This window comes from Colletotrichum scovillei, assembly GCF_011075155.1.
Source record: "Colletotrichum scovillei strain TJNH1 chromosome Unknown Contig00007, whole genome shotgun sequence".
In the NCBI taxonomy this organism is placed as follows: domain Eukaryota; kingdom Fungi; phylum Ascomycota; class Sordariomycetes; order Glomerellales; family Glomerellaceae; genus Colletotrichum; species Colletotrichum scovillei.
The window spans coordinates 2209360-2237136 of record NW_023336265.1 but is presented as its reverse complement, the minus strand read 5'-3'; the positions used below and the strand labels follow the sequence as shown (position 1 = coordinate 2237136).

The 27777-nt window shown below is 52.7% G+C and overlaps 9 protein-coding genes across 9 annotated transcripts; 4 read left to right on the top strand and 5 right to left on the bottom strand.

Annotated features, from left to right (window-relative positions):
• Positions 1-707: 707 nt before the first annotated feature.
• On the bottom strand, positions 708-1733 carry HER10_EVM0008109 (ankyrin repeat protein; the record flags this gene model as incomplete). The annotated part of the gene is made up of 1 exon (XM_035477643.1): positions 708-1733. One exon carries the CDS (start codon positions 1731-1733, stop codon positions 708-710), a length of 1026 nt encoding a protein of 341 aa, XP_035331644.1.
• A 732-nt stretch (positions 1734-2465) lies between these two features.
• Positions 2466-4302, bottom strand: HER10_EVM0008147 (umta methyltransferase family protein). Its single transcript, XM_035477679.1, has 9 exons — positions 4054-4302; positions 3964-3998; positions 3816-3901; positions 3718-3740; positions 3529-3658; positions 3426-3463; positions 3332-3369; positions 2713-3276; positions 2466-2657 (listed from the first exon to the last, which is right to left on the bottom strand). Exons 1-9 carry the CDS (start codon positions 4240-4242, stop codon positions 2615-2617), a joined length of 1146 nt encoding a protein of 381 aa, XP_035331646.1. The 5' UTR covers positions 4243-4302; the 3' UTR covers positions 2466-2614.
• A 462-nt stretch (positions 4303-4764) lies between these two features.
• Positions 4765-9463, bottom strand: HER10_EVM0012842 (DNA-dependent RNA polymerase). Its single transcript, XM_035482223.1, has one exon. The coding sequence runs from the start codon at positions 9230-9232 to the stop codon at positions 5069-5071; it is 4164 nt and encodes a 1387-aa protein (XP_035331953.1). The 5' UTR covers positions 9233-9463; the 3' UTR covers positions 4765-5068.
• A 731-nt stretch (positions 9464-10194) lies between these two features.
• Positions 10195-12030, top strand: HER10_EVM0005910 (uncharacterized protein; the record flags this gene model as incomplete). Its single annotated transcript, XM_035475512.1, has 1 exon — positions 10195-12030. One exon carries the CDS (start codon positions 10195-10197, stop codon positions 12028-12030), a length of 1836 nt encoding a protein of 611 aa, XP_035331502.1.
• A 574-nt stretch (positions 12031-12604) lies between these two features.
• HER10_EVM0008090 (S1/P1 Nuclease) lies at positions 12605-14443 on the top strand. The gene is made up of 2 exons (XM_035477624.1): positions 12605-14243; positions 14305-14443. Exons 1-2 carry the CDS (start codon positions 13408-13410, stop codon positions 14345-14347), a joined length of 879 nt encoding a protein of 292 aa, XP_035331643.1. The 5' UTR covers positions 12605-13407; the 3' UTR covers positions 14348-14443.
• A 254-nt stretch (positions 14444-14697) lies between these two features.
• Positions 14698-16361, bottom strand: HER10_EVM0011846 (exopolyphosphatase). Its single transcript, XM_035481263.1, has 2 exons — positions 16055-16361; positions 14698-15971 (listed from the first exon to the last, which is right to left on the bottom strand). The coding sequence occupies exons 1-2, from the start codon at positions 16161-16163 to the stop codon at positions 14881-14883; spliced, it is 1200 nt and encodes a 399-aa protein (XP_035331885.1). The 5' UTR covers positions 16164-16361; the 3' UTR covers positions 14698-14880.
• Positions 16362-16564: 203 nt separating this feature from the next.
• On the top strand, positions 16565-17664 carry HER10_EVM0007743 (glutamine amidotransferase class-I). Its single transcript, XM_035477288.1, has 2 exons — positions 16565-17261; positions 17349-17664. Exons 1-2 carry the CDS (start codon positions 16788-16790, stop codon positions 17634-17636), a joined length of 762 nt encoding a protein of 253 aa, XP_035331617.1. The 5' UTR covers positions 16565-16787; the 3' UTR covers positions 17637-17664.
• Positions 17665-18408: 744 nt separating this feature from the next.
• HER10_EVM0010096 (SNF2 family domain-containing protein) lies at positions 18409-22890 on the top strand (the record flags this gene model as incomplete). Its single annotated transcript, XM_035479566.1, has 8 exons — positions 18409-20137; positions 20192-20382; positions 20439-20516; positions 20571-20650; positions 20785-20915; positions 20967-21684; positions 21856-22162; positions 22226-22890. Exons 1-8 carry the CDS (start codon positions 18576-18578, stop codon positions 22888-22890), a joined length of 3732 nt encoding a protein of 1243 aa, XP_035331765.1. The 5' UTR covers positions 18409-18575.
• Positions 22891-23713: 823 nt separating this feature from the next.
• Positions 23714-27307, bottom strand: HER10_EVM0008221 (uncharacterized protein). Its single transcript, XM_035477752.1, has 2 exons — positions 25218-27307; positions 23714-25124 (listed from the first exon to the last, which is right to left on the bottom strand). Exons 1-2 carry the CDS (start codon positions 25454-25456, stop codon positions 23771-23773), a joined length of 1593 nt encoding a protein of 530 aa, XP_035331649.1. The 5' UTR covers positions 25457-27307; the 3' UTR covers positions 23714-23770.
• Between the last annotated feature and the right edge of the window lie 470 nt (positions 27308-27777).

Here is a 27777-nt window from a genome sequence, read left to right as displayed (position 1 = left end):
CATTTGGACCTTCTAGTGATACTCATCGTAGAATATGAAACGTACACTTGTTACAAAGTGGATAATTCCTCTTTGATTATATTTCCAACATCAGGAATCTCTACTTTATGACGCTTCTGTACAATGACTCTATGTTATCAAATCGTACATTCCATCGATGGCTGTAGTCTCATCATTGGAATCTCACCAGTTTTCTTGACTAGTCATAGGGGCAAGGCAGTGCTGAACCAGTCTGAGTAGGGGTCGAAATAGATATTTCGCATACCGGCCTGTATCTCCGTCTCTTAAGCCACCACATCGCAATTGGGACACGATCTTTTGGGAAAGACGACAACTACGGAGAGTTCAACAAATCCTTCCATGACACTGAGCTTTGGAAGCAGCAACCCAAGTTATGATGCATTCATAAACCATCCCCTTCTTCTCACCTTGAGGTACGCATCTCGGGATTGCACGACTCTGCGGGCTTTTCCGTCTCTTATCAAACGAAGTTGTTGAAAGACAGGGAAAGGCGGCAATTCAAAGATACGAACACAACAGAACAGGGTTTTATGGGACAATAATAGTGCACCTTGACATACTGTATTGGGGAATCTGTCAATACATACTTAGTAATGATTGCTTCCGATAACCTGCGTATGTTCGTCTGCCTTTGCCAAACAGACGACCTAAACGGGCCATAGGAGCCTCCTGGTGCCCAGAACTCATTACTTATATTCCGTGTACAAGCCGATGTCAGCGGGGCTTTGTCCATCTGCATTCTGGGCATCGACTTTTGCCCCTTTGTCGATGAGGAGGTTCACAATCTTCTGTGTGCGTGGATCGAACTCATAATTACTGGCAGCCACGTAGTGAAGAGAGGTGTCGCCCTTGGAATCTCTAGTGTTTGGATCGACTTCCATTTCCTCCAGAAGAAACCGAGCTACCTCAACGTCTCGATATGCACAAGCTTGGTGAAGTGCATGAACTTTTCCCCTCTCCCGAGTAAGCAGGGATGACCCAGCCTTGATCAGCGCCTTGACAATCTTGAGACGAGAGCCAGTTGTATCGTCATCAACGAAAGTGTCCAAATACAATTCATTACGCTGCCCAGGATGAACGTACGCCGACTCCCACTTACAGCGGTTTGCGCGACTGAAACTGCCTTTCAGGGCAAAGAAGAGCGAGTTAGCCCGCATGGGCAAAGGTAACGGATCGCTCACATTGCCCATTCCGTGTCTCCCCAGATTGCTGATATATTCTGCGATCGTAACGGAGAACAAAACTCTATGGGGATCATCTCCATTGGTTTCTAACTTCTCCAAGCTATAAGACTCGTGGCTGAAAAAGTGATAGAAGCCCATGTCGGCCCTTTGGTGGACGTCGGCGCCAGACTCGAGGAGGTAATGTACCAGATCTGTGCATCCATATAAAGACGCCCAATGCAGAGCGGTCAAAGACGTTTCAACTGGGGTTCCCAAATCCGGGAATCGATGGTCTGATAGCATTTTTTCTTCAATGTGCATCAACGACCGATCAGGCTGATTGATATCAGCGCCGTGGCGAAGTGAAGCCGCGACACCCTCAATCTTGTTTCTTTTGACCGACAAATGCAATGACGATGCGTAATGCTGCCGAATATCATGCTTGAAGATTACTGGGCTGATGAGGTTGTAAAACCGTGTGCAAGTCTTTGCCGGTGGCATTTTGCACTCCCCTGCGGCGCCTATACTGGGGATGTGGATAGTCTTCATCTATATCGAGATATCCAGAAAGACTATCATCGTTAAGGAGCATGTCGACAGTACCTAGGACCACCAAACAGGGCATATATGCAAGTTGCGTGAGTTGCGACCCAGGCTGGGGTTCGCCTACGACCTCCTCCGAAGTATCGTCCATCACGGGGAGACTGGCCGGTCCAAAATGGCAATATTGGTACGTTAGGATGTATTGAAGAGATTGGGACCGTTGAGCCAATATGGCAAGTATGAAAAGAAAAGGGCGTTGAACGTGGCGATCCCCCAAGAGAGGAGGAAGAGAGTATGTCTCTTATGTAGTGAAAAAAAGCCTCAATCAGTGAAATTACCGATACCTGGGCGGCCGGTAATTTAAAGTACCTGGCAAGGCTAGAACTCTTCATGAGAAGTCTGTGATGACTCACAAGAATTAAGTTTCTGCGATGACAAGGTACTTAGAGAAGTCTGTGACCAAAGATTCTGGCGTTGTTCCATGGCAGCATTGAAACTTCTTCAAAGGTTGCATCCTCTTCTCTGCCCAGCCCACAAAGGTGCGAAGAGAGAGCTTGACTAAGCCGGCCGACTGAGAGGGAAAATCATGAAGGTGTGTCCTGGTGGAGTGCCCATCAAAGCAGGAGTATCTTCTTGTCAATTACATAAGTAGTGATGCGGAAATAGCATCCAATTTCTTTCTTCGCAAGACACTAATTGAAAATCAAAAGTGCTGCCATTGACATTCTTCATCATTGTGGGCGCTTAGTTATCAAAACTGCAACATATTGAGCCACATGAGCGGGCATGCGCATTATCACAAGGGAAAAACGTGATTGAAATTCGCGTGGCTCGCTTCGATCAAGAAGATGTTTATAGAGAACAAGAGGCTTCCGGAAGCAATTATTTCAAGGATCTGCCTCGAAAGGCTTCTGAGCCACTACGTTATGGCTACGCACCCTGTTAGCTGCAACATCCACAGACTGAACTATCTAATCGGACTTACATGTCAAACTGAGCATGGAAGGTGTGAACCGCCTTCAACTCCTTGCGTACCTGGGCAAGCAGGACCTCGGCCTCAACCTTGGTCCAGCCCAGCACGCCACAAAACGCCCTCATGGAGAACCCGTCAAGTCCTTCCAAAATCTGGGTCAAGTTGACCAGTCCCAACTCCCGGTAGTGCGGATCTTTTGGCCAAGGGCCGATGGGAAGAATGAACTTTCTGTGAGTAATATTCTGGAAATTACCGGCTTCGCGAACCCATCCCTCAAGCTGGGGACCTGGGCGGGCCTCGCGGCCCATGGAAGCGATGGTGTCCATGAGCATATCATTCCATTTGAAGGTGGCGTGCTCCTCCTTGAGAGTGCCATCTGGCGAGTAGTACTTGCCGCTCATGTCTGAGAACTCTGCCCAGCCTCCGGGGTTGAGGTTGTCGTAGATATTCTTGATCAGTTTTGGGTAGTCGGCGATCGAGCCGATCATGTAGCGGCAGAAGATAAAGTCGTACTTCCGATCGCCGATCCAGTCGCTCTCGACGTCGTCGATCTCAAACTTGACGTTCGGAGGAACCCTATGGACACGGACATTAGCTTGTAATCATGGGCTTCGTCCCCCTGGACACTCACCATTCTGGCTGGATAGCACTCAGATCGTTTCCATAAACCTAAGAATGGCTGCTTTAGCTTCTATGAGTTGCTTTACAACGAGAGATTTGTATACCTCCGCATTAGGAAAGAGGTCACCCATCTCCATGGCCCCTAAAACATTGTTAATGCCGTTCTAATTGGGTCGCGAGATCGGACCGAGTTCGTCAGCGACTCACAAATTCCGGTGCCAGTTCCAATGTCAAGGATTCTGTTGACTTTTTCTTTCTCAATCGGCGCCAAGTACAGCTTGTATCCCAGCATCCTCAGTGTAAGGTCGTGCGTCATATCAAGGCGGTCCATTTCAGTCTGCAAAAGTTAGCTCTTATTGTCGCGTGTGACATGTGCGCAAAGGCAGAATCGCTCACGTCGTCATTGGGCAAATAGTACGCTGGTAGTCAGATACCGAACCGTTAGCCGTCCACTCAAACGTGCTAGATGAATCCATGGTAAGAGCGCTGCTTACATCCAGGGCGGAAAGCATGGTAGCGGCGACCAAACTCAATGGGATAGTCTACAGCGCTTGATGCCAGTGAAGCCGTGTACGAGGAACTGTTCAGACCCGATCAGTCTACGTGAGCTAGGCAAAAGGGGATGAAGCTTATGAACAATACATTTGATCGTCGATGGAAGCGCCATCATCAGTTTCCTAGGAAGTCTCGTCAGCATATTTAGTCCTTTCAAAGCTCACCTAAGTGACGGACACTCGCTGGCTCTTGCGCTTCTAGAGCATCCACCGCTTCAATCGTGGCTTGAGGGTTGCTCGGCGAGTTACCCCGCGAGCTCTTAGGTGGGCTCCGAGGTGAGGCCGTTGTCGTGGGTTCCGCGGCCGGCACCGAGGGTGAGGTCGCGACAGGAGGCGAAGCCGGCTGGGCCTCTGGCGTGTTGACCATCTTTCACAAAAACAGGCGACTGAGACCTGGTCACTGGAATTAAGTTTGGCTTCGTTTTGCGACAACGATGAAGAAAGAGAGAAGAAAGAATGAGAGAAGGGGGGAAACAACCCTTACCGCCAACCAACGCACCAAACGGAGGGGGGTGGGCGTGCAGCAAAAGACATGGATAAAGGAACCGCAGTTGGCGCAAGCTGTTGGAGCAGGCTCTCCTGTTGCGATCCAATCACAGTTGACTCGGTTGACGAGGGTGCTGTTACCGAGAACAGCATGGTGATCCTTTCATCCTCGAACCTCGCGTTGTTCGGCGTGGAAAGAAAAGCTCCAGTACTGGGCAAGATAGGTATTGTCAGAATCGAGAACCAGTGTCGCTCCGATTTCAGCAAGTTGAGCGGGCACCCAATCACAAACAACTACGCCCTAACTTACGTTTGACATTTCAACTGCGTGTTGGGATCTCACCCTTATTTAACCGAATCAAATGTCTCTTTTACAAATCTTTATTTGTGCGGTGGGAGGTACGCCTGGTATCAACAACTGAAGCCAAGAGCTCTTTCGTCCCATCCACCTTATTTATACAATTGTCTAGTTATCAAACATCGTACACATGCCCAAATCCACCTTCTTGGGAGTTATCTTGCTTCTTTGTGTTTTAAACGCCGCCCTCGGGACCATCAGAAAAACGCCCCCTTTTTATACAATCATCAACGCCATCGCGGATGCAATCAATCAGAAATGTGCAGTCAATATCTCCCCAACAAAATGTCCTCTTCATGCGTGGCAAGTATGCCTCGCTTCCGCCCTGATGCACAGACCAGAGACGCAATTATGAGAAGAAGTATTCGCTCTCCTTGAGTCTCTGAACGTCGAAGTCGCCCTTCTCGGGAATCGGGGGGAAGGTCAAAGGAAGCCAGACCTGGATCGTCTTAGGACGTGAGGTCGACTTCCCGGGCTTAGCGAGAAGGTGTTGCTTGAAGTGCGATTCTTCCATGTTCTTCAGCATTTTCGTGGCGAATCGGGAGCTGGCTCCGCTGAGGAGCTCTTCATTGACGGCATGAGATGTCTCGGCGTCGTTGGCTTCATCGCCAGCACCTGACTCCATCTTGACGTCGGTCTCGTCCGCATCCTCTGAAATCTCACCGAGGCCGATGGCCTTCAGATCCTCGCCCTTCACGAGGGCTTCGGTAGCCGCCATCTCCTCAAAGATGCTAGCGGGGGTCACCATCTCCTTGGCCTCCGCAATCAGCTCGGGGTCCCCGGAGCGGAGCAGCGTCTGTCTTTTGTGCTCAGCCAGGAGCTCATCCTTGAATGACACCTTCTTCTTCTTTCTCAGGGCCGCAATCTTCTTCTCGACATCGGTTCCGACATTGATCTTTGCCATGTAGATGGAGCCACGGTAACGAGCCTCAAACTCGGCAGCGAGACGGCCAACAACATCCTCCTCGTGAATTCTGACGAAGGCGTCACGAAGAACACGGTTCATCGTGTTGACGTCAGCGGCGTGGGTCCAGAAGGAGTCGTGAACAGCAGCAAAGTCCAGTCCAAGCTCAGAGCACTCCAGCGCGGACAGAAGCATGTGCGTGGCATCGAGAGAGTGGATGAAGTTAGGAGGGAATGCTTGCAGCTGCTTCTTGCGGTGTACGGGATCGGAGCGCTCGGGAATTGTGAGTGAGAGATCCTGGAGGGACGTCTTGATGATTCGGGTTCCGCTCTTGCGGTACGGCTGGGCGATGGGCATGCGTAACGGTGTGGTCCAAACAATAGTGGCGCGGAATTGTGCCAGGAGTTCGTCAGTTGAGGTCCTATTCTCAACAGCCTTGGTCTTGGACAGCACGGGTACGATTCCATCATTCGCGATCCGCTCCAATTGCTCAGCGGACAAAGCCCTGCAGACCCGACCGCCAATCTCACCGAGCCAGTACTGAATGTCGTGAGCACCGCGGAACATGGACGAGAGAGCCTTGAAGACGAGAGTAGCCACATAGGATGCAGTAACGATGTTTTCGAAGCCGCACTCCTTCGGCAAGTTGGGGTACAGCGAATCAAGCTGCTTGCAGACCTGTTTCTTGGCACCGGCGAATGTGACACCGTAAACGTTGGTCATGACGGTCTGCTTGACCACCTTTCTCGTGATCTTTCCGTCCATAGCCTTCGCGAAAGGATTGCCACCCTCCGCGTCCTTGGCGATGTGGTCTTTGACAATGTTGGCAACGGCAGAGTAGACGTCGGCAGGCTTATCGCCGGGAACGAGATTGACCTGGCGAGCACCCCAAATGTCACCACCGAGGGCGGCATAGTGCTGAAGACCGTTGCAGGTGCCGTCCTGGTGCACTGGAAGGCTAGAGACGTATTTCTCTGGTTCCGGGGATTCAAGCGCTGCCTTGAGCTCGAAACAAGCTGCAAGACATTGCCAAGGGTCCTCGGCCTTGAGCCACCAGCGGGTGCCAGTAAGCGGGTTGGTGGCTGAGTCTATGACATTGGCCAAGTTGTCCATGGTGAACGCCGCTCTGTCGTTGAGACTGGCCTTGTCGAAACCGAACACGTTGGACAAGTGAACCTTGAGCCACTTAAGGCCCTGCTCGCCGAGCTCCTTGCCCTTAGCAAAGCGAAGAATGCCACGGACATGGTCGGCACCCATATGGTTGAGATATGTCGGTAGTGGGTAGGCACGACCCCGGAAGTCAATGTTGTGAGGGAAGTAGAAAGTTTGATTCCTGAAAGCACGAGCGATTTCCAGCTGGAAGTTCATGAAGCAGCGAACGGAATGCAAGCCGCCCCTCTCGTTTTCGGCGGCCTTGACGGCTCTGATCCAGAGAATGCGTTCGGAGGGGTCCTCGGAGGGCGCGGGCTCGGGCGGCGTAGGGATATCGGGGTTCAACGCCGGGATGTTTGCCAACTCCTCGCCACTGTTCCAAACATCGAGCATAACGCTGAGAACTGAATTGTTAATCCGCCAAGCGGTTCTGCCCAGGACGTCCAATCCCTTGAACACTTGGTCCATGTCTCCGCGGGCGATCGCTGCTTCGCTGTACAGCCTCTGGTCCTTGTCACCCTGCTTGATACGAACAAGACTCGCTTTGCTTTCCAGAAAGCCGCCCTTGTCGAAGGCCTGCCACGGCTCCGGCTCCACAACCATAGGTAGATGTTTAGCCAGGAAGTCTCCCTGAGGTTCTCGCTTCAGGATGTTGACGAGCTCCTTGTTGAGCAAGATCATGCCAATCTTCTTGCCCCTCCTGAGCTGAGTAGCGTGAGAGAACGCGGGCTGGAACTGGCTGACGAGAGTCTTGGTTTCGGGATGTTCCCTCACAACTTTGATCTTGGCAGTCTCGATGAGAGCAGACATCAAGGCCGCGCCGACCTTGGCCTTCACCGCAGGGGGCCAGGCCGCATCGGCTAGGACAGCTTCTCTGGCTTGTTCATCGCTAAACAATTCATTGCTGGCCACCTCTTTTGGTGATTTGTCGTCTGCAACCTCTGCAGGTTGAGCCATCACGACCTTTCTGCTCTTGTCGGCCTTCTTCACCTTCTGGCTTGCGAGTTGACTTCGAATATCCTCCTCGGTGAGTTTTGCGAGGCCGCTAATGGCGGTAGCAAGACCCATGCCACGGTCGACACCAGTGATGGCAGTGGAACTCAAGGTGCTGAGAATGGTGACAGCAGCCAAACGACTAGGCGTAGAAAGTCTGAAGAAGGGTCCGTATACGCATCGGTCGTAGTCTTCAGGCGTCTTCTTCGCGACAGCCTCGGACTTCTCAATTTTGACCATTTCCTCCTTGAGTCGCGCCTCCAGTGCAAGTTGCCAGTCGTACAAGCGGGAGTTAAGTGATGCATGAGCAACCGAAGTATTGAGGCCCATCTTTTGTAGAGATTCGTTCTCCTCGCGCCATCGCTCTACAGCTGCGTCAACACAGTCGCGCTCGAGACGGGCTTGGATCTCCCTTCGTTCGCGAAGGGGAAGGGTGGAGATGTCGCATTCTTGAGGGATTTCGTCGAAAAGGCTCAGAGTCTGCTTTAAACTCTTCAGTCCGAAGCCTTTCTGAGGTGTGGCCATGACTTGCGGCATGGGCTTTGTGGAAGCGGAAGTTGAAGCTTCACTTTCTTCAACGGCAACGTGCTCATTATTGGCTTCAGCGGCCGAAGTATCTTCTTCAGGCGCGAGATTGTATATGGGGCAGATTTCCGTAATGACTGCGAGGTCTTGGTCGCTCAAGATCTCGGCCATCGATAAGACCTGCAAGCCCGCCTCGCCGGGTGCCAGTCTCATGTAGCGAGTAACCAGCCGGTGACGCCTGCTGGCGTCGCGCTCGGAGATAAGAGAGGCCTTGAGCATGCAAGCGATAGTCTCGGCAGTTTGGGGGAGGCCCCTGGTGTTGATGTGCAACTCGTACCACTTGTGAAGGCTCTCAGCTTGTTTCCGGTCGGGATGGAGGCGCAGCTGCTCGAGAGAGGCTCGGATGAATCGGTTGTGGAGGAAAATCAAGTCTTCGCCAGGGAAGCTTGGGACAGCAGCCAAGCGCTTGAGGACCATTTGTGCACGATCGACTTTTCCAACGCGAATACAGGCATCGAATATCGGCAACAATTCGTCTACATCGCCAGGAACGCCGAAATTGTTGATTTTCCCCCGAGGTTGTTGCGGTGCGTTGCTCTCTTGGAGAACCAGTGGCGAGGCGGGATCGAAGGCGCGCAGCTCGTGGTATCTCGGGCGAGCCGAGACGTTCTGATATGCTGACAGGACAGAGCTGTCCAGTCTGTCGTAGTTGGAGCTCGCGATGGACTGGTGGTCATCTACGGCGGTGGCAAGATTCCGCCCGCCGCTGAGGCTACCTCTTCTCGCCGTGGGCCGTCCATCATTCTGTGTGCCAAAAAGACGTCTGCTTCTGTCGCTCGCGTTTATCGTCGTCAATGGGTATCTTGGTGTCGGTCGAGAAGGTCGGAAGACGGTGGCGTGGTGGAGGGAAAGACTTCTCCGGCTGTTCCTGAGGAGCATCTTGAAAGCTCACGCGACGAAAGGACAGACCGGGGTAAGTGACGTCGTTACAACAACAGGAAGTCTGTTGAAGATCTAGGAGAGGTATCGGTGCATTAAGTATAAAGGAGTATGAAAAGAACGTGGCTATATTACAAAGTACAGAGAATGAACCTAATGCGTTGCGATGCTGGGGCGCATACACAGTAAGGCGGATGCAACAGATTTTGGGTGGAGGAAGAAGTTTTGGGGGGGAGGGCGGACGGGAGCTTGTCGATAGGAGGCGCGAGCTATCAAAATTTTGCCGTCCTTTTTTTCCTGGCCTTTGACTCGGGCAATCGGGGGTCGTCCCACTCCATCCGCCGGGGTGGAATGGCCAACGTCGTTGGATGGAAATTTCTGGCCACTCAAAAAGGGGACGGTGGGTCATAGAGCTAATCCAATTGGTCGTTAATTCTTGAGCTTTTGATTCGTTGGTACGACCCCCTAAGCACGGGCAGGTTCTCCATCTATTAGGTAAGCATGTCTTTAGGTACGCAGACATGGCAGGCGCGCGTCTTATATCTGAAGAGGTGGGAGGCAAGAACCATTGTGCCTGCCCACATCCAAAGTGCAAAGATTCAAGTTACTTGCAATATGCTCCAACGAGGCAAGTTGAAACGGTGTGCCGTAAGCCATGAATCGACGGCCATTTCGATGGGGAACTGATACCTCCGAACACCGCCATTGCAGTGCAATTTCACGTCGTTGAGAGTACGGAGTACCTTCCCGTCAGTCAAAGTTCGCGGCTCAAGGAGCGACGGGCCGGAAATATGGGGCACTTTACCGGGTGATTAGGTAATGCGCCAAAATTTACTGTCGCGCTCCCACGCCACGGTCCAAGCTCTGGAAGGACAAGAATTTTGGCTGCCAACAATTCTTCTCGACAGGTAGCTCCCAGGTTCAACCACAGTCTCCGAGGAGTGCAGCAAGCTAAAGCGAAGATGGCCTCCCGACCTGCGTTTGCAGCTTTGGGCTGTCTCCAGTGTCGCAACACTGTGTTACGAGCCGTCACTTCCAGCTCAGCTACCTTTCTTCGAGCTCCCGCCATCACAACTACCGCAAGCCTGCGACCTCGGAACCTGCAAAGAGCTTTCTCGAGCCTGCCCGAGGCACCCAAGACGCCAAGCGAAGTTCCTGCCCAAGCACCCGAAGCTGAAGCAAAGGTTGGAGAGAATATCGGCGACCAACTTGTTAGCGAAAAAGAAGAAACGCCATGGTTCCTCGAGGTCGAGGCGCCTATACATCCACCGAAAGAAGATGTGTCACCGTTACCCGAATTGCCGAGCAACCCACCTCCTATCCTCGAGCCTCTATTGAAGTATGTCTACGAAGAAATGGGACTCGATGACCTCTCTCTCCTCGACCTGCGCGCCCTCGACCCGCCACCTGCTCTGGGACCCAACCTTCTCATGCTCTTTGCAACGTCGCGAAGCGAGCGACACTTGCACGTCTCGGCTTCCCGGCTAGTGAAGTGGCTCCGTTTTCACCACAAGATTGAGGCAAACGCGGATGGGCTGATTGGTCCGGGCGAGCTCAAGACAAAGCTACGAAGAATGAGGAGGAAGGCAAAGCTACTCGGCTCGAGTGCCATGGTTGCAAAGGGCGGCGACGATGGAATCTCGACTGGGTGGATCTGCGTCAACCTCGGTACCAGCGGATCCACATACAGCGAAAGCGAACGCTTCGATTCGCAAGGCAAGATGTCTGGCTTTGGTGGACCAGCTACTGGATCTACCATTATTGTCCAGGTCATGACCGAGTCTCGGCGTAACGAACTAGACCTCGAACGACTATGGAGCCAGCAGCTCGTACGAAGCGAGGCTCAAGAACGCAAACTGGCCGACGAAGACTCTTCCTACCACAACCGATACGGTGATTTGCCGACAACCACGATCCGAGCGCGGAAACCCAACTACGCAAACACGTCGCAGAGGAGGAACTTCTCCACAAGTCTCTCTCGGCCTTCGACAGACACCGAGCAGGCGGCTGTGGGCGCAAAAGACGCAGGTATTACTCCTTCAGCAACTTCGAGCCCCGTCACAGACCCGCTGAACAAATATCGCCAGCGAATTGATAAAGTCCGGTCGGAGGGGGAGCAAGTGAAGGTCGAGGACTGTTTAGGGCTCTTGAGGGGCATCTTTCAGGCGCCTACAGCGGAGGGGGATCAGGGCCAGGACCAGGCGGACCTCGCCACCAAGGTCATTGAGACGATGCACCAACGGCAAATGCCGGTCATGGACCACGAAATGCTCACGACAATTATCGAGGCGATCGCAACATCACCTGCGCGAGGCGGACCTGAGCAAGGAAAGCTGCGGGGCATCCAAAGTAACTTGGAGTTTGTAATGCTCAAGGGCATGCAATCTTGTCCCTCGGAAGCGCAACTCGTACGTCTTCTCAGAGCATATGCCGTTCAACGCAACATGGATCAATTTTGGGAGATTTGGAGTCTTCCCCCACGGTACAGCGAACGCAGAGGGTCAGCATTATACCGGGAAGTGTTTCACATCTTTGCGCACATCAACAGGAGGTCTCTGAGCATCGACGCCCTCCGGAGATGTGTACCCGAGATGGTTCTTGAGCAGCCGCCAGTGCTGCCAGACGAAACGATCTGGCCCGATATCAAGGCTTGCATCCGTGTGGCCGACCCCAATGCGGAACACATCAGCGCTCACATGGTATCCGGCAGTAAAGTGGCCAGCGACGGCAAGAAGACTGTCGAGTTGGAGTTTGTCAAGATGTTCAAGGAGCTCGAGGCGTTGCGAAGGAACGCTTGAGACCTTTCACATGGAAGCTGGAATCGATCTCCAAGCTAAGATTTTAAGATCCAAAGCGGAATACGTCAACGGCACGGGTGACGGCAGGGGACATGTTCTTGGCGAGATAGTGCGCCTGCAAACAAGGGCGTCTCTGGTCCGATGGCGGAACTCGGCGCTCACCGATGTTGACCGATTGTGATATCGACTCAGCAATGAAGCTGCGGAAGACGCGGCAGAGATGGAGGCTTCACCTCTACATGTACAACACTCAACACAAAAGCAAACTTCAAATGTACCATACTGTAATAACAACAACGCCAACTACGGATAGACGGCCATGTTACAAAATATCTCACTCGTCTAAAGACCTGCACGAATGGGTAATGCGACTCTGCAACGCGCCTCCTCCGGCGTTGGTGACGATGAAATTCTTTTCAGCCCGCCCCGAGCTCTAATCCCAGACCTTCTTATTCGGGAAGTGCTCCGTCTTATCTCTGGGTGAGCCCGGCAGGATTGCGGGGGAGGATCGGAGTCTACCTTATTATCATTTGACATTGACACAATTTTTATTTTATTTTTTTCCTAATTCCCACTTCACCTCGGCACTAATGCAGGTGTAATCCAACTTCAATGCGCCAGCGTTTCCGCCTCAACTTGCTGGAGAGAAGCATCTGAACAATCAGCCGAGTCGCGGTGACACGGGTGAGTAATGAGAAGATGGCATTCGCCAGTCAATCTGCGTCGTCTGAACATGCCGGTTGTATCCCGACCCCTGGTCCATCACACGCAGACGTTTCCCACTCTCTGACTCTCCGCTCTCTCTCTCTCTCTCTCTCTCTCTCTTTCGCGCCCGGATATCGGCATAGCATGGCAGTGTCTGATTGCAAAGCTGTGCAACTCGGATCTTGTCGACCAATGAGCGTCTGGGAAACGCCCTCCGCAGTCTAGATCGACGCTCCAGGTTAACCTTAGCCCGGTACTTATGTGAAGCTCGCGATGCCCGAACAAGCAGGAGGGCCAACACGATGGGGTCGCTGTCTGCAAAATGCTGCATCACCAACCCAGCCTCCAAGGCCTGCTTCCCGCGCCTCGCCTGTCTTGCCGTGCCAACACACAGCCTATCCCACTCCCTTTACCGCCTCCATGGAACATACATCGATCATGGAAGTGGACTAATGCGCGCCGGTCTTGGCCACACGTGGGCCGGAAGGGACCTCGAGTCTCCAGAATGCTACATATAACCCGCTTCGCTCCCTTACCGTGACATTCTCCTCCTCTCTTCCCGCTCGCCAAGGACACATCTCCCGCCCTTCATATCCATCTTCCTTGCCCTCCTCCTCCTCACCTCGTCTCTCACTCTTGTCACAAAGTAGCAATCCCACAGCACAAAAAGCCATGGCTCGCCTTACCCCCCTCACCCTCCTGGCAGCCGCCGCCCTGCCCAAGGCCGCTCTCGCCTGGGGCTCCATGGGCCACGCGACAATCGCCTACATCGCCACCAACTTCGTCGCCCCCGAGACCAAGACCTACTTCCAGCAGCTCCTGGCCGACACCACGGACGACTACCTCGCCAACGTCGCCAGCTGGGCCGACTCGTACCGCTACACCACCGAGGGCGCCTTCACCTCCACCTTCCACTACATCGACGCCCTCGACGACCCCCCGCACTCGTGCGGCATCGACCTCGACCGCGACTGCGGCCCCACGGGCTGCATCGTCTCCGCCCACGCAAACTACACCAACCGCCTGCTCCAGCAGCCCGCCCTCTCCCTCGAGCAGCGCCAGATCGCCGCCAAGATGGTCATCCACTTCACCGGCGACATCGGCCAGCCCCTGCACTGCGAGAACCTCGAGCTCGGCGGCAACGGCATCGCCGTCGAGTTCAACGGGTCCAGCACGAACCTGCACGCCGCGTGGGACACCAACATCCCGCAGTCCATCACCGGCACGGGCAGCAGCGTGCTGGCCGTCGCCAAGTCGTGGGCCTCGAAGCTCAGCACCGAGATCAGCTCGGGCGACTTCAAGACGGCGTCAAAGTGCTGGATCGGCGGGCTGAGCCTCGAGGACCCCGAGTCCCAGGCGCTCGCGTGGGCGACGGAGAGTAACAAGTTTGTGTGCTCTGTCGTTCTGCCGGATGGTCGTGAGGCTGTGGAGGGTAAGGATATTAGTGGCGCGTATACGACCAATGCGCAGCCTACTGTTAGTATGCAGGTTGCCAAGCAGGGTTACAGGTAAGCTCCGTCCCTTGTTCTTTTGCTTTTTGGATGAAGTTGAGAGACTAATGTTTAATAGACTTGCAAAGTGGCTGGATGCAATTGTTGCTCAGCTTGCTTGAAGCAGCACGGTCGGGATGAGATGAGGTGCTTTTGGATATACCAAGGGCATGACAAAAGCCAATGAAATTTGAGATGATGAATGATGATGTAGCGGGTCCAGGCCAAACAAGATAATCCATAATATGATGATGGTTACTGGTCTACTTTGAGACCACATGATGAGATTCATTTTCTGAAAACGCTGTTACTGTGGTTTATATCAACCTTTTCGATTTTGATATTAGGCTATAAGGCAGCAACTGGGAGTTCCACTGCTGTTTGACTCTACGACTTGCTCTTTCGAAACCCAACGTGCTTCCACGCTTTGTTTTCGATATAAGGAATAGTCCGATGAATTTTGAAATGGATAGTGCCATTATTTACAGATACTTAGTTGCTAGCCATCCATCACAACTCTATTTCGCCTTTCGAGGGTGAATGGGGATTGCCTGTCTACACCCTGCGTAACGTGTCCCAAGCCAATGCAGTCCGCCGAATGATAACTCCATGCTTCATGTTTGAGTGCCGCACTATGTAATATATCTCCTTTGTCTCAAAGCTTGGTGCCGCCCTTGATCGTCTGCCGTAGCATAGGCGCAACCTGCTTGCGAGAGCTGGACAGACTCTTTTGATGCCAGGCCATCCTCCACTCCCCTGCACCAACCTCATCGAGTCTGCCATCGGCCCAGCTCTCCAAACCCAGATCATCCTTGTATGCTTGATGAAACTTCTTGCAGTATTCGACAGCGTTCTCGTTGAAGGCCCACAAAAGAAGCTCTCTCTGGAAGTTCCCGCCGGGGTGTGAAGTCGTCATGATGACCCCAACATCCATCTTCTTCTCCTTGGCCCACTCCTTGAACTCGCCCAGCAGGACACTATCATCGCCGCCAGCCTTGTCGAGTAGATAGTCCAGATTCTGCACAATAGCCGACACGCCCATGACCTGATGGCGGCTGCTCGCTTCAAACCCTTCGCCGAGATCCTCCCACTGCTTGTAATCCTTTCGGAATACGTCGCGGAATCCCAGCGAGGATATGTCTTCCTTAACGGCAGATATCTCGTCAAAGAACGCGTCGCGTCCGCTCGTAAACTTTTCGAGAAAGGAGACTGCGCTGGTGTCCTTTTCCGTCGTCTTATCCTTGGACTTGAGGTTCGTGGTATCAATCAGGATTGCTGCGAGCGAAAGCTTGGCCAGGTGCTCGTCCACTTCGCTACCGCCGTCCTCCGACTTTGCGAGGTCCTCCCATGCTGAGCGGCAGTACTCCACCACCAAGCTCGCGCAGCTCCCGCACTTCTCGACGACGCGGGGCTCGTCGCCCGTGTCTTGGGGAACCTTGTGGTCGTCGGCGTGGTGGTCTACGCAGCCGACGACACTGCTGCTGTACTTCTTGGCGAGGTCTCCCGTCAGGGCATTGTGGTCGATGAGAACCCATCTGGAGTCCTTCGCGGCGAGGTCTTGCGGTATCTCATCGAGGGTGAGTAAGTCGCTCGGCTTAAGCTTGGCGTGCGCCAGGGCAGCCGTCATCTCGGGACGGAGCTTGAGGTCATCGCGGGGTAGATTCGAGATGGGGATGTGGAGCGTGTGAGGGGCAGCATGGCTGCGGAGGTAGGCGTATACGACGGCGGAGCAGAGAGAGTCGAGGTCTGATTATTGGGTGCGAATAAGGGAATCGTCAGCTTGTTTACACATGAATAGAGGAATGCCAAGCCTTGGGTGTCTCTCGTACCTGCAGATTCGTTGCCGACGACCAACGTCAAGGGACTGGCCCGTTGCGGAGCTGTCAGGGCTGATCTCGCGTTGGCGAGGAAAGCGCCGAGGGAGACCCTTGGAGGCATTGAAACAGAAGACTTATAACAGGTAGGTTTATTGGAACAAGGCTTCGAGCGTTGGTGGTATTAACGCATGGGGAACTGCATATGCAGGTTGCCGCGGGAGTATCAAGAGGCGCGGTCCTCGCAGCTTGGAGCTGTTGGTGGTGGTGGTGGGGATGACGTCGGAACGTTGCACAGCGTAAGGTCCCTTCAGCTAAGATACGTACGGTAGTAAGTCTGGGGGACCGGCGGTCCAATTGACTTTTGTGGATTTCAACGGTGCTCTGTCTTATCGCTATCTTATCCATAGCGCGGTCCCTTATCGCCGCAGGTTCCCCCCGCTATCGGATCGCGGGGCACTCAGGTGGCTTGGGGTGGGCGCCTTTCACTTGACTCAACCGCGACCCGCGTGAACCCCACCATCGCCGCGGGACCGCGGTCGGGGCGCCGGCATCTGGACAGCCACCACCTGTCACTTGCTTCCGTGCTTTGTTCTCACGATTCCTTCATCTTCTGCCTTGTCCCCTGGCTTCATTGTCATTCGTCGTAAATAACAACACAGTCTCATTCTACAACAACAACTTGAATTTCATCCTTGCAACATCTCCTTCCTTATCCTGTACATAAACTCATTCAATCAGACTCAACATGGGCTCTCAACCACCTCGCATCCGTCTGGCCATCCTCGAGGCCGATACACCGCAGCCTCAGACCAACGCCGAATACGGCGGATATGGCGGTGTCTTCACCGCACTCCTGCGCACCGCCGCCTTGGCCAGCGATCCGCCTGCACCGCTCGACAGCATCGTCGACCTTTCAGTATACCACGCCGTCGGCGATGATGCCGTCTACCCAGACCTAGACTCCATCGACGCTATTCTCATCTCCGGAAGCAAGCACAATTCATTCGATAACGACCCGTGGATCTTGAAGCTGGTTGAGTTCACCAAGAAGTGCATCGACAGCGGGCGCGTGAGAGTCATTGGAGTATGCTTCGGCCACCAGATCGTCGGACGGTCACTAGGTGTCGAGGTCAAGAGGAGCGACCTCGGCTGGGAGGTTGCCGTTGTGGATGTCAACCTCACGCCCAAGGGCAAGGAGATTTTCCAGCTGGAGAAGATGGTAAGCTTTCAACCCGGACCTTCCGTCCCTCAACTCGGCGCGAGTGAAGGCGGTCGTTTTGCGTGGACAAGTATTGACATGTCACAGCGCATCCACCAAATGCATCGCGATGTCGTAACAGAGAACCCGGCGGGCGCTGAGTCTTTGGCATACACGGAGCTGTGCCCCGTCCAGGGGTTCTACTCACCAAAGAAGTTCATCACTGTCCAGGGCCACCCCGAGTTCACCGGCCCCATCGTCAGTGAGATCCTCAACGTTCGCCACAAGGCTGGCATTTTTGACGAGGCGATGTTTACTGATGCCATCAACCGCGCGAACATTGAGCACGACGGTGTCAATATCGCTCGTGGTTTCCTGCGCTTCCTTAGAGAATGATACATCGTCGTTTATAGTTATTTACCCCAATAGATCAGCGACTGCTTTAGATACCATTCTCACTCCCCTAGCCTGTCATGTCTTTGACCTGAACTATGCAGCAATCCATCTTGAACATGCCTAGAGCTCCTGCCGCTTTCAGTCCCTCCAGTCCCTCGGCACAAGAGCAAACCAAAATCGCAACTACCTCTGTCTGGGAAGGATGGCTGGTATCTCAGAGTTACGGACTACGCGCTGTTCCTTCCTTCCTTCCTTGAATACTATCAAAATCTACCTGCCTCATTTACCCCCTCCATCGAAGACCTCTTTCTTCTCTTTTACAACCTCACCCTTCTCGAGTCTTCTTTTCTTCAGCTTCTCCCCGCCACTGCTAACCTCGAAACCCAATCCTTCTTTCTCCAACATCTTGAGCTTCTTATTTTCATCTTGCAGTACCTGACACGATTTCTTCAACTCATTACACTCTTCTCAGCACGTCCTCGTCAAAACATATCCAAACTTCAAGAAACTATTGAGCAGGTTCGTACCAATTGCCATCTCGGGCGCGCTTTCGTAGCCGAAAGACTCTTACAGCACCTTCCTACTTCCTCGCTTTACCTTTTTTCTCGCATACATCTTTATTTCAAACATCCCTCCCTCACACATCTCTTCCCTCACACATATCTTCCCTCACACATCTTCTCCCTCATACATCTCTTCTCTATCTCTCTCACACACACGTACTACCTTCCTCTACCCTACCTGACTGATCTTAAAGGCTTGGGTAGCTACTGCCTTTCTAGTCAGACCCTTCGAGAGTTCCAAGTTCTCAGCGCTAAGTAGCTCTACTTCATCGTTCATTGGCTACTTTCCATCGCCGTCACTCGGTCACTATTCTAAGCCTCAAACCTCCAAGTTTCGCCTACATCTTGCACTTGCGGCACTCCGAAGCTCTTCATCATGAGCAGCTTCGAATCTGGAAATGCAGTGGCAAAGGGCGCCAAGCGCCAGAAACAGCCTTTCTGTTTCGACGACGACGACGATGGTCCGGTGGAAGGCAGAGTTCGCCCAGCAATTGCCCCACAAGCAGAGCCAAACATTTTCGATCAGTCTATAGAAGACATGATCGAGGAATGTCGTCGCGACATTCAAGACAGTGGAAAGGCTGCAACTTCGTCATACCATGGCAACAACGAGATGGACGATCTTTTTGTTTTCAGAGATGAGCGAGTTCAGAACGCTGAGCTCTCGCACGAAGCCGCTGTGCCCATCAAGTCTGAGGAGTCTGACGATGACTTTGATCTAATGATCATCGACCAGGGTGAAGCATCATCAAAAGCGCGAGAGGAATGGTCCAAGCCACGAGGCCCATGGACAATTGATCTTACTCCATCGTCAATGGTCAAGACAGAGCCAGTAGAGCACCCTCATCACAGTTCCATCAACAAGAGTATCAAGCAAGAGCCCGATGCAGAAGCTTTCGCCGGTGAAAGCACCTCTGTTCACACGAGCAAGTCTTTCGTCAAGGAATTAGAAGAGAGGAAGGAAGAGTTGCAATCGAAAGCACTCAAAGGTGCTCTGAGTACGGAAGAATTATCAGAGATGTGCCAGATCATCACTCAGCTCAGCCAGGCTCAAGAAGAAGTGAAGACCAGCAACAAAGCGCCAATGGCGGTACCCTTCCCTCCAGCCAATATGGATCAAGCATCAGTTGAAGGCAATGAGAAGAAAGCGAAGAAGAAATCGAACCCTCGCATCAAAAGTGCGGCAGAGTACTGGGCTCGACAAGAAGAGAAGGACCGCAACCGCGATGCGAAAGGACAGAAGAGATCCGGGGCATCTCAACGCAGTTCACGCGCCACTAAAAGCGCGAGGACTCTGAACAACGCAAATACTGCTGGAGATGAAAGTGAGAACAAAAGAATTGAGCGCCAGATAGAAGCGCTGCTTCGTCCAACAGATGCGATCCAGGAACGAGCGCAAGCAGGTGACTTGACAGCTGCTCCAGTCATCATCGCGACCACGAGAGCAGACCAACTGAAGAAGATGAGAGAATCTGCACCTGAGTACTTTGAGCCCAAGTTTTTAGATCGGCAGAAAAGAGAGCTTCTGGAAGCAACCAAAGCTTGGGGACCGCGCGCTGTCCGCGCCAAAGACGGCTTCTGGGAGGTCAAAGGCCTGCAGTCTCTGATGCACCACCATCAACTCATTGTTGGCGCTTGGATGATGGGTCGTGAGCTCAAGGCGACGCCCAAACTGCCCAGAGGAGGCATTCTTGCTGACGCCATGGGCTTAGGAAAGACCATCGAGACCCTTTCCTGCATTGTGGGCAACCAGGCGTCGGAGATGCTCCAAGAAGAAGGGAAGGGAGCAACATTGGTGGTTGTTCCCTCAGGACAGATGATTAGTCAATGGATGTCCGAGGTCAAGAAGCACTGCGAGAAAAAGTTCTCCAAGAACATCATCCATTTCAAAATCGGTAACAAGATGGATATTGAGCAGTTATCTTCCTTCAACATGGTGTGAGTATGGTGCAGCAACGTGTGTGCTCCTTGTAGACTGATGATTGTTCACAGGTTCGCTAGCTACCACCAAATCCGGGATAGCATCCCTCATGCCAAGGAGAGGCTTGAAATGCTGACGAAGATTGTTGACCCAGAGAAATATCAGGAGTGGCTGCAAGAGTCCACCGGCGTCTTGCATCAAATTGAGTGGCACCGCGTGGTGCTTGATGAAGCTCATGCAATCAAACATCACCTCACTCACTGTAAGGAGCTGGAGACTGATTGTCCAAGTTCACTTGCTAACTTCCGAAATTTCCAGCTGCATTCTCGTGCTTCGAACTCAAAGCCAAGCACCGCTGGGCAGTTAGCGGAACACCGCTCATCAATGCAGCTACTGGTGAGTCTAAAATATCGTTGTCAGATGACAGGAGAGACTTCTCACAGCTCACAGAGTTCTTTTCCTACCTCAAATTCATTCGATGCGACGGAATTGAGGAGTTCAGTAACTACGAGAAGGAGTATCGCCCAGGGGTAGGCATTTTTCCTAAAGAAGTATGAGTAGGTGGAAATACTGACTTCTATCAGACTCAAAGCCGAGTGAAGCATAATAAACTCATTTATGAGGTTATGTACAGAAGGTAACATCACTACCCTGAAACTACAAGAACTGTAGGCTTATCCATTCCATCAGAACTCAAGGCGATTACTTCATGGGTCAACCAATCCTGAACCTGCCTACTACCAATCCCACTCATCAGTATCTCATACTCTCGAAGGAAGAAATGGTTATATTCAGGTGAGTCAAAAAACGCTCCTCAGGAACGATTCAGTTGTTGATAGTGGTCAGGATGATGGAGGCATGCTTCCGGCGGAAAATCAATCACGACATCGAGACCGGGGAGGCTTCGAGACAGCTGAGGTGCTATCTCGTCATGCTACTTCGATTGCGCCAGGCTTCTACCCACCCCTTCTTGCTCGAAGGAATGATGGCAGAGTATTTCACTCAGCGTGACTTGGAAGCAACCCGGAAACAACTGAAGGACCTCAAAGGCGGTAGCACTATCTACAACCAGATCGGCTCTTGGACTCAGAGGCACCATATTGCCAGCGAGCGCATCAGAGAGGTCATTGAGGAAACATACCGGCGCAGCCAGCAACAGATTCTGGATGACAGCAAAGAGCTACTCGACGCTTACGATAGCCAGACTATAGAGCCAGATCACCGCAATGTCGCTGGCAGAAGTCTTCCCCAGTTCAAGGCCGGCGAGGGTATCATCACGATAGCCGATGACAGCGACGAAGTCGACAGCCAAGACGAGGCAGAAGAGGATGAGGATGGCCTAGTACCGGAGAGGTTTCTCATTCCCGGAGCAGGGCCAGAGAATGCAGCGTCCTCAGATGTCGATGCGGAAGAAGATCGGCTCCGGCCTTTTGGCCGCAGCGATTTCGGTCTGGGATTTGACATGTCTAAGCAACTCGAGTACCTGGAAAAGGTCATGGAGATGAGGAAGGCCCAATGCCTCGTTTGTCGCAAGAAGCCCCCGGTGAATCCTGTCAAGGGCAAAGTGAGTAGTCTAATGCACCGACATGATCTTCTGCAGAGTCTGCATAGCTAATATGATTCAAAGTGCGGTTGCATCTTCTGCTCTAGTTGCGTTGTGTCCTACTTAGCACTGAAGGTATACATCTTCTGCGCCCCCAGAATCTTTTTCGTTGCTAACTCAGGTGGGGAACAGAGCAGAAATTGTCCAAAGTGTCGCAGGATTATTGGCCTTCCGAAGCCACTCACGCCGTTCGACGACAATCACGATGGAGATGCAGAGTCTGCCGCGAAGGCCCCTAATGATAAGGAGTACGCCAAAGGGTTCGACTGCACCGGATTCCAGCATACCGAGGATGACAAGGATGATAAGCATGCAGTCAGATTCCTGCAAGTGGCAGATAGAAATCCTCGTCTGCCTCTTACCTCCAGTGCCAAGTTGGCGGCATTGAAGGAGACAGTTTTGAGATGGCAGGCCGAAGCCTCAGACGACAAGATTATTAGTATGTACCCTCTCACATCTCAACTTTTTGTGCTTCCCAGATGTCTGACTGAATGCCTTCTAGTCTTCAGTCAATTCAACGTCGTCATGAAGATCGTCGGCCGCATGCTCGAAGCGGAAGGAATCGACTTTGCCTACCTTAGCGGGAGTCAGACCACCGAGCAGCGCAACAGGGCCGTTGACGAGTTCCAAAATGGCGATAAAATCAAGGTGCTCATCGTGTCGCTTCGCGCAGGGGGCCAGTGTCTGAACCTCACCCGAGCAAATCGCGTCATTCTCATCGAGCTCTGGTGGAACCACGCCGTGGAGCAGCAGGCTTTTGCCCGCGTTTTCCGCATCGGTCAGATCAAGGAAACCCACTTCGTGCGCTTCATCGTCGATACGCCGATTGAGCAGCGCATGCTGCAGTTGCAGGCTGACAAGATCCTCTCCATTGACGCTGCACTTCAGGACGACACGACCAGGGCGCCCAAGATTAGCCTCCAGGATATAGCTAGCCTTCTCGGCAGAGTCACGATGAGAGACGGAGTCATCCACCACGTCTCGGCTGACTACGATGAGGATGATAGCGACAGAGAGGATGACGACGAAGACGACTCTGATAAGGAAGAAGAGGAAGACCTTGAAGGTTTCGTTGTTCCCGACGACGAAGATGAGGAGTTGGAGAGTCGCAGGTTGGCGATTCGGGAGCGGATGGGCTCCCTTTCTGACGAATCAGAAGAGGAGTGAAGCTCCACGACTGAGAATTACCACACACATGGACCGCAATCAGAGTTGGAGTTGCGCCCATACGACACGGCGCGACATGATGCAAGCAGCATTTCGTTTTCTTTTCAATTTTGCGACGTACGATTTTGATTTTTACAACTTGCTTTTTCGACCGCATCACGAGAAGGTGCCATATATTCTCGGAATAAATCCAGCCAAACTTGTGCATCCTGGAACACACCGAGATTTTGCGAAATAGGGAGATTAGTCTATTCTGGCAAGGTGATTGAATCTTACATACACTGGATGGGAAAGTAGTGCGCTTGGAAAGGAGAGCTTGGAATGTGAGCCTGGAAAGGACAGCTTGATGCCATTCATAGAGGCAACGAGAGCTTTTCATGGGAAAGGGAGAAGCTAGAGGGGCGGCCAGGGAATTCTTTTCCAAAAAGGAGCTCAGGAGACCTGAGGAATAGCTTCAGCCATCGTCTCATAGCTCACATGACACATAGACTGCTTTTCAAAAAATAGACTTCTCGTATTCAATCCTATTCGATCCTTCGCCGATTTCTCGCGTCGGACATCTTTATATACAAACTTGGCGTTTTCTTGTGCCGACATACGCAACCTGGGTGGACGTCTCACCACTGTCGCAAACATGTCGGCATCATTGCATGCTTCGGTCTTCAGCTTCTACGGCGCTAGTGGGGCCGAAGGACCGAACTTGCCGTGCGTGCAGGCCTCCTGGGACGGAGTTTGTGGGTCCGCATCCCCGATGCTACCGATAAATGAACCTCCCACCGCCGAGCATAGCATAAAGTATGATAGAAATTGATTAAATATTTATGTAGTGTGGTAATGATATTTGTTCATTCAATTCATGTGGTATCAAGGCGAAAAATGACTACGCTAATGATGTTCTCCTTCCTGCCCGTTGCCGGGCTTCGTCTTTATCCCGCCGTAATTTTGACGGCGTCCTCCGATGTCTGGCTTGCGTGTCAATCCACGGCTTCTCTACGGCACAAAATAGACATGCGTTAACAAGACCCTGTATTGACAGGCTCACAAGTGATAAAAGCACAACCACGAAGGGGCCGGCTTGCTCTGGGTTGTCCCAGCGCATGACGTGGGCGACAAAAGGAACAGCCCAAATGAGTATGTATACAAGTGGGTAAACAAAAAGTAGTCTTAGTTGGCGACGAATCTTATCGCGGGTCTTTGCCATCCCTGTGCCGTCAATAGTAGGATGGTAAAGAAAGGGAGTATTGTTGTGGTCTGTGTCAGAGTCGAGGGAGGTGCCTCGACGGAGGATTGACCAGATGTTGGCGAGCGACTTGGCTCGAGCGCTTGTTGGGCTGCTGGGTGGTTGCCACTGGGTACTGAAGCTCCCGTGATCATAATGTATCTGGGGCGGGTTCAAGTCGACCGTATCGCGGCGTATGTAGCTCTGCGGAGGAGGTGAAATTGGTTCAAAGTTGGTGGAAAGCGGACTTGTGCTGGCCTCGAATGCACGGGGAGAGACATTGTCATTGGGTTCCGGGATGCGGCCATCGTTCTCGTTTCCATAGCTCGGCCAGTTCCATTGAATCTTCTGCCGGCTGTGAAGAAGCTCAATCTCGGCGGTCATAGTAGTGTTTGTGGAAGAGGTACGTTGCTGATCCGAGTCTTCCATCGAGGTTTCCGACCCGCGCCGTGATGTTGGGGTGGCTGGCACCGATGGAATATGGGCCCACTGCCCGTCGTCCAGCATATGAGTTGCACTCGCACGTCGCATGGCACTGAGTCGACCGAAACGCCGCATGCGAAGAGTGACATAGATATAGATATAGGCGTAAAGCGCAACAATAGTGAGCAAGATCATGTAGCGGGGAACCCAGCTCAGGGCGAGTCTTGCCCATTCGGGGCGGGCGGGTAGGTAACAGTACTCCCCGTTGTTGACGTAGCCGGGCCAGTTGATAAACGCCAATGAAGCCATCAAAAGTGGAAAGAATGCAAAAGCGCCGAAGGCAAGACGACGGTGGGGGTACAATCCACTCTGTCGCCCGGAATGCCGCGGTCTGAAGATGTAAATGGCCGTATGCAAAGCGATGAGCACAACAGCAATGTCCGATGCCTCTATGCCGACTGCAAGGAAGAAGCCGCTGGCTTGGCAGAATGACGAGCTCGAGGCAACTGGACCACTCTTGAAGTCGACGATCGGGAATATGATAAACCACAGCGATTTCAGCATGTCACTCGACATGAGCAGCATAATGAGACTGTTAAGTTGTCAGCACAATGCCCGTTTTCCGTCTTGGTGCGAATAGCCTGATCCAGCGATGGCCATGCACCCCCGAGTGACCGTTACTCACTCATGTCTGAAGCTTCGCCTCCTCCGAGAAAACCAGTAAAAGGCGAAGGTTACAGACGCAAAACTCAATGCAGCGGCAGCAAGTGACGTGGATTGAATAATCGTCCACTGGTGATCGGTCAACCCATCGGGAATGCGGGTATAAGCCGTATCTATACGGCTGCTAATAACTTCGGGCGGCGACGCAGCTGGTGATTGTGATGCACCAATGTTGTCCAGTGCGCGGGGCCACGGTGCCATGACGGCTGTGGTTTCCTGGACACCGGACGTAACCTGGGAGTCGGCGGGATGATTCGTTTTACGTGGGAGGCTTCGGATTCCTCATGATGATATGATCTTGACCACTTAGACAACCCTCGTGCTTGATGTTGGCGTTGAAAAAGTCGGCGATGAAGCTGCGAATCTGCTTGTATACCCCTCGATTTTTGTCCTTGTCCAACTGCGGGTTTCTGCGATGTGCTCGTTTCTTGGCCCGTCATTCAGCTTCCCTGCAATGTGTAACGCTCGCTTCGATTTCCGTAGATCCCCCGCTTGTGATCGGCCAGCCTTTTCAAGAGTCGGATATTCGTAGATCAGTGGGCGAAACTTTGTTTCCGTGGTGCTTTGTTTGCCTCGATGACCGAAAACAGGTATAACTTTGGTTACGGCGATTACCCGAGCCACGATCTTGCGAGGGAAGCTTCCAGTCGTGGATGGACCAGGATGAAAGTTGACTACTGATATGGCTGGGAGATGCAAATGTGCTTTTTCTCGTCAGATGGCCAGGATTTATGGGAGAGGATAGGTTGTTGGTTATAGGGAAAAGGTGATGGTACGTAAGTCCTATTTTGGTAAGCCTTCAGCCTTCAATGAGCAGGGTCTGTGGAATATGAGGTCCGTCCTCCGCCTGGTATCGGATTGCCGCTCAGGAAAGGGCGACAGAAGCTTAAAAAGGGACGGACGCAGGCGAGACATTTGACCGCGAATAGGGGAGACGGGAGTCGGAGGCGCCCAAAAAAGCAAGACAGGCTATTAGCGTCGTGATTTGAGGCTTTTGGGCGGATGTCAGCTTGGCCAATAAACAGGCGGCCAAGGGAATAGGCATCCGGTGCGGTGTGGTGGTGTCTGTGTGTTTGTGCGTCGATCGTGTGATTGGGGGCGTGGAGAGCGGTGAGGGCGTCTGTCGAGCGAGCCAGCATGCTTCGAGCCTGACTTCGTTGGCGTCGGTGTGTGGCAGAGTGCGAGAGTTTGGTGGTTGATAGGTACTGGTGAGCCGAGGGGGGTAGACAATAGGTGGGCGTTTGCTACCTATAATCCTCGATGGTTTGGGGGTCGGCGACCTAAGCAAAACGAGAGACATGAAAGAGACAAGTCACTTGCTGGTACACTGTATAGTCGGCGGCACAGGGGTAACGAGCACTGCAAAGCGGCTGTGTTGGGTCGGATGGCGGGCTAGCAGTCTAGGTCTGCTGGACTTGTCTTCTCGTCTGGTTCGCCGGGCGCTTGTTGAACAAAAAGCAAAAAACTGTGTTTGTTTCCCAAACAGGGCGGTTATGCATCTGAGGTGATGGTACCAACCTGAGGTAAGCAGCGATGTGGGCGTATGGGGGAACAACGAGGTGACGATCGGTGATGACGATGTGCATTCATCCATTCCGTGTGATCCCCAGGACAGCCATGACTTTCTCACGATGCGATGCGTATGGTCAGAAAGGTGCCGACAACCTCGAGCTATGCAGCAGACAGCCGAACGGTATGCAAGTGCTCTGCTCTGCCTTGTTGGTGGTATTGGCCGAGTTTGCTCATCAGCAGAGCTCTAAGCAGGCCCATGACTAGCTTCAGCGAACCGAGACAAGTGACGAATGGCGGAAACCACAAGCGCCACCTAGCGAGTAGTTTTTGGGTTAACGAGAGTTTCGTTTGCGAAATCGGGCCAGGATGCGGTGAGGCAACAGGGAGAAGAAACCCGGCCAACCGATGCTGTTGTAGCTTGTAGGTATTTTGGCGGAAATCTCGCCCGTCAGCCGCCGTCGGCTAAAGTCACGTCGAGTTGGAAACATTCCAAAACATGAATGTCACTGAGTGGTTGATGGGATGGTGACGGGATGGCCACAACCAAATCTAAGTTGATCCACGGATGCGGAATGGCCGTCGCTGAGCGACTTTGACCCTCGCTGCCGTGTGCCCGGGAACGGCACTGAACGCCTGGTAATCTGTGGGTAGAGGTAGAAGTGCCGGCATGATGGTGGGGGATGGGGGACCGTCCACTCCTTGGCTTCGCTATGAAGGGAACAGCCCAGCTGGTGATCGAGGCGATATTGCTGTGTATGTGGTGGTCCGCAAAGGCAGAGTCTGTATGCCTGTTGCATAATAAAGCAACTTGTGCAGAACCAAGCCCGTTTGAACGTAGTGATGATCGAGCTCGGTAGAGATGGAGAGGAACGCAGGAATAGTCAAGATAGGATGTGTGGCTTTGACGGGTGCGCAGGGACTCTCTAGCGGTGCGTTTCCCGAACTTGCGGTTTGCCAGGTGACGTGGACGGGACGTTGTATTTTCGACCATCCCTTCAGGTTGAAGCCGA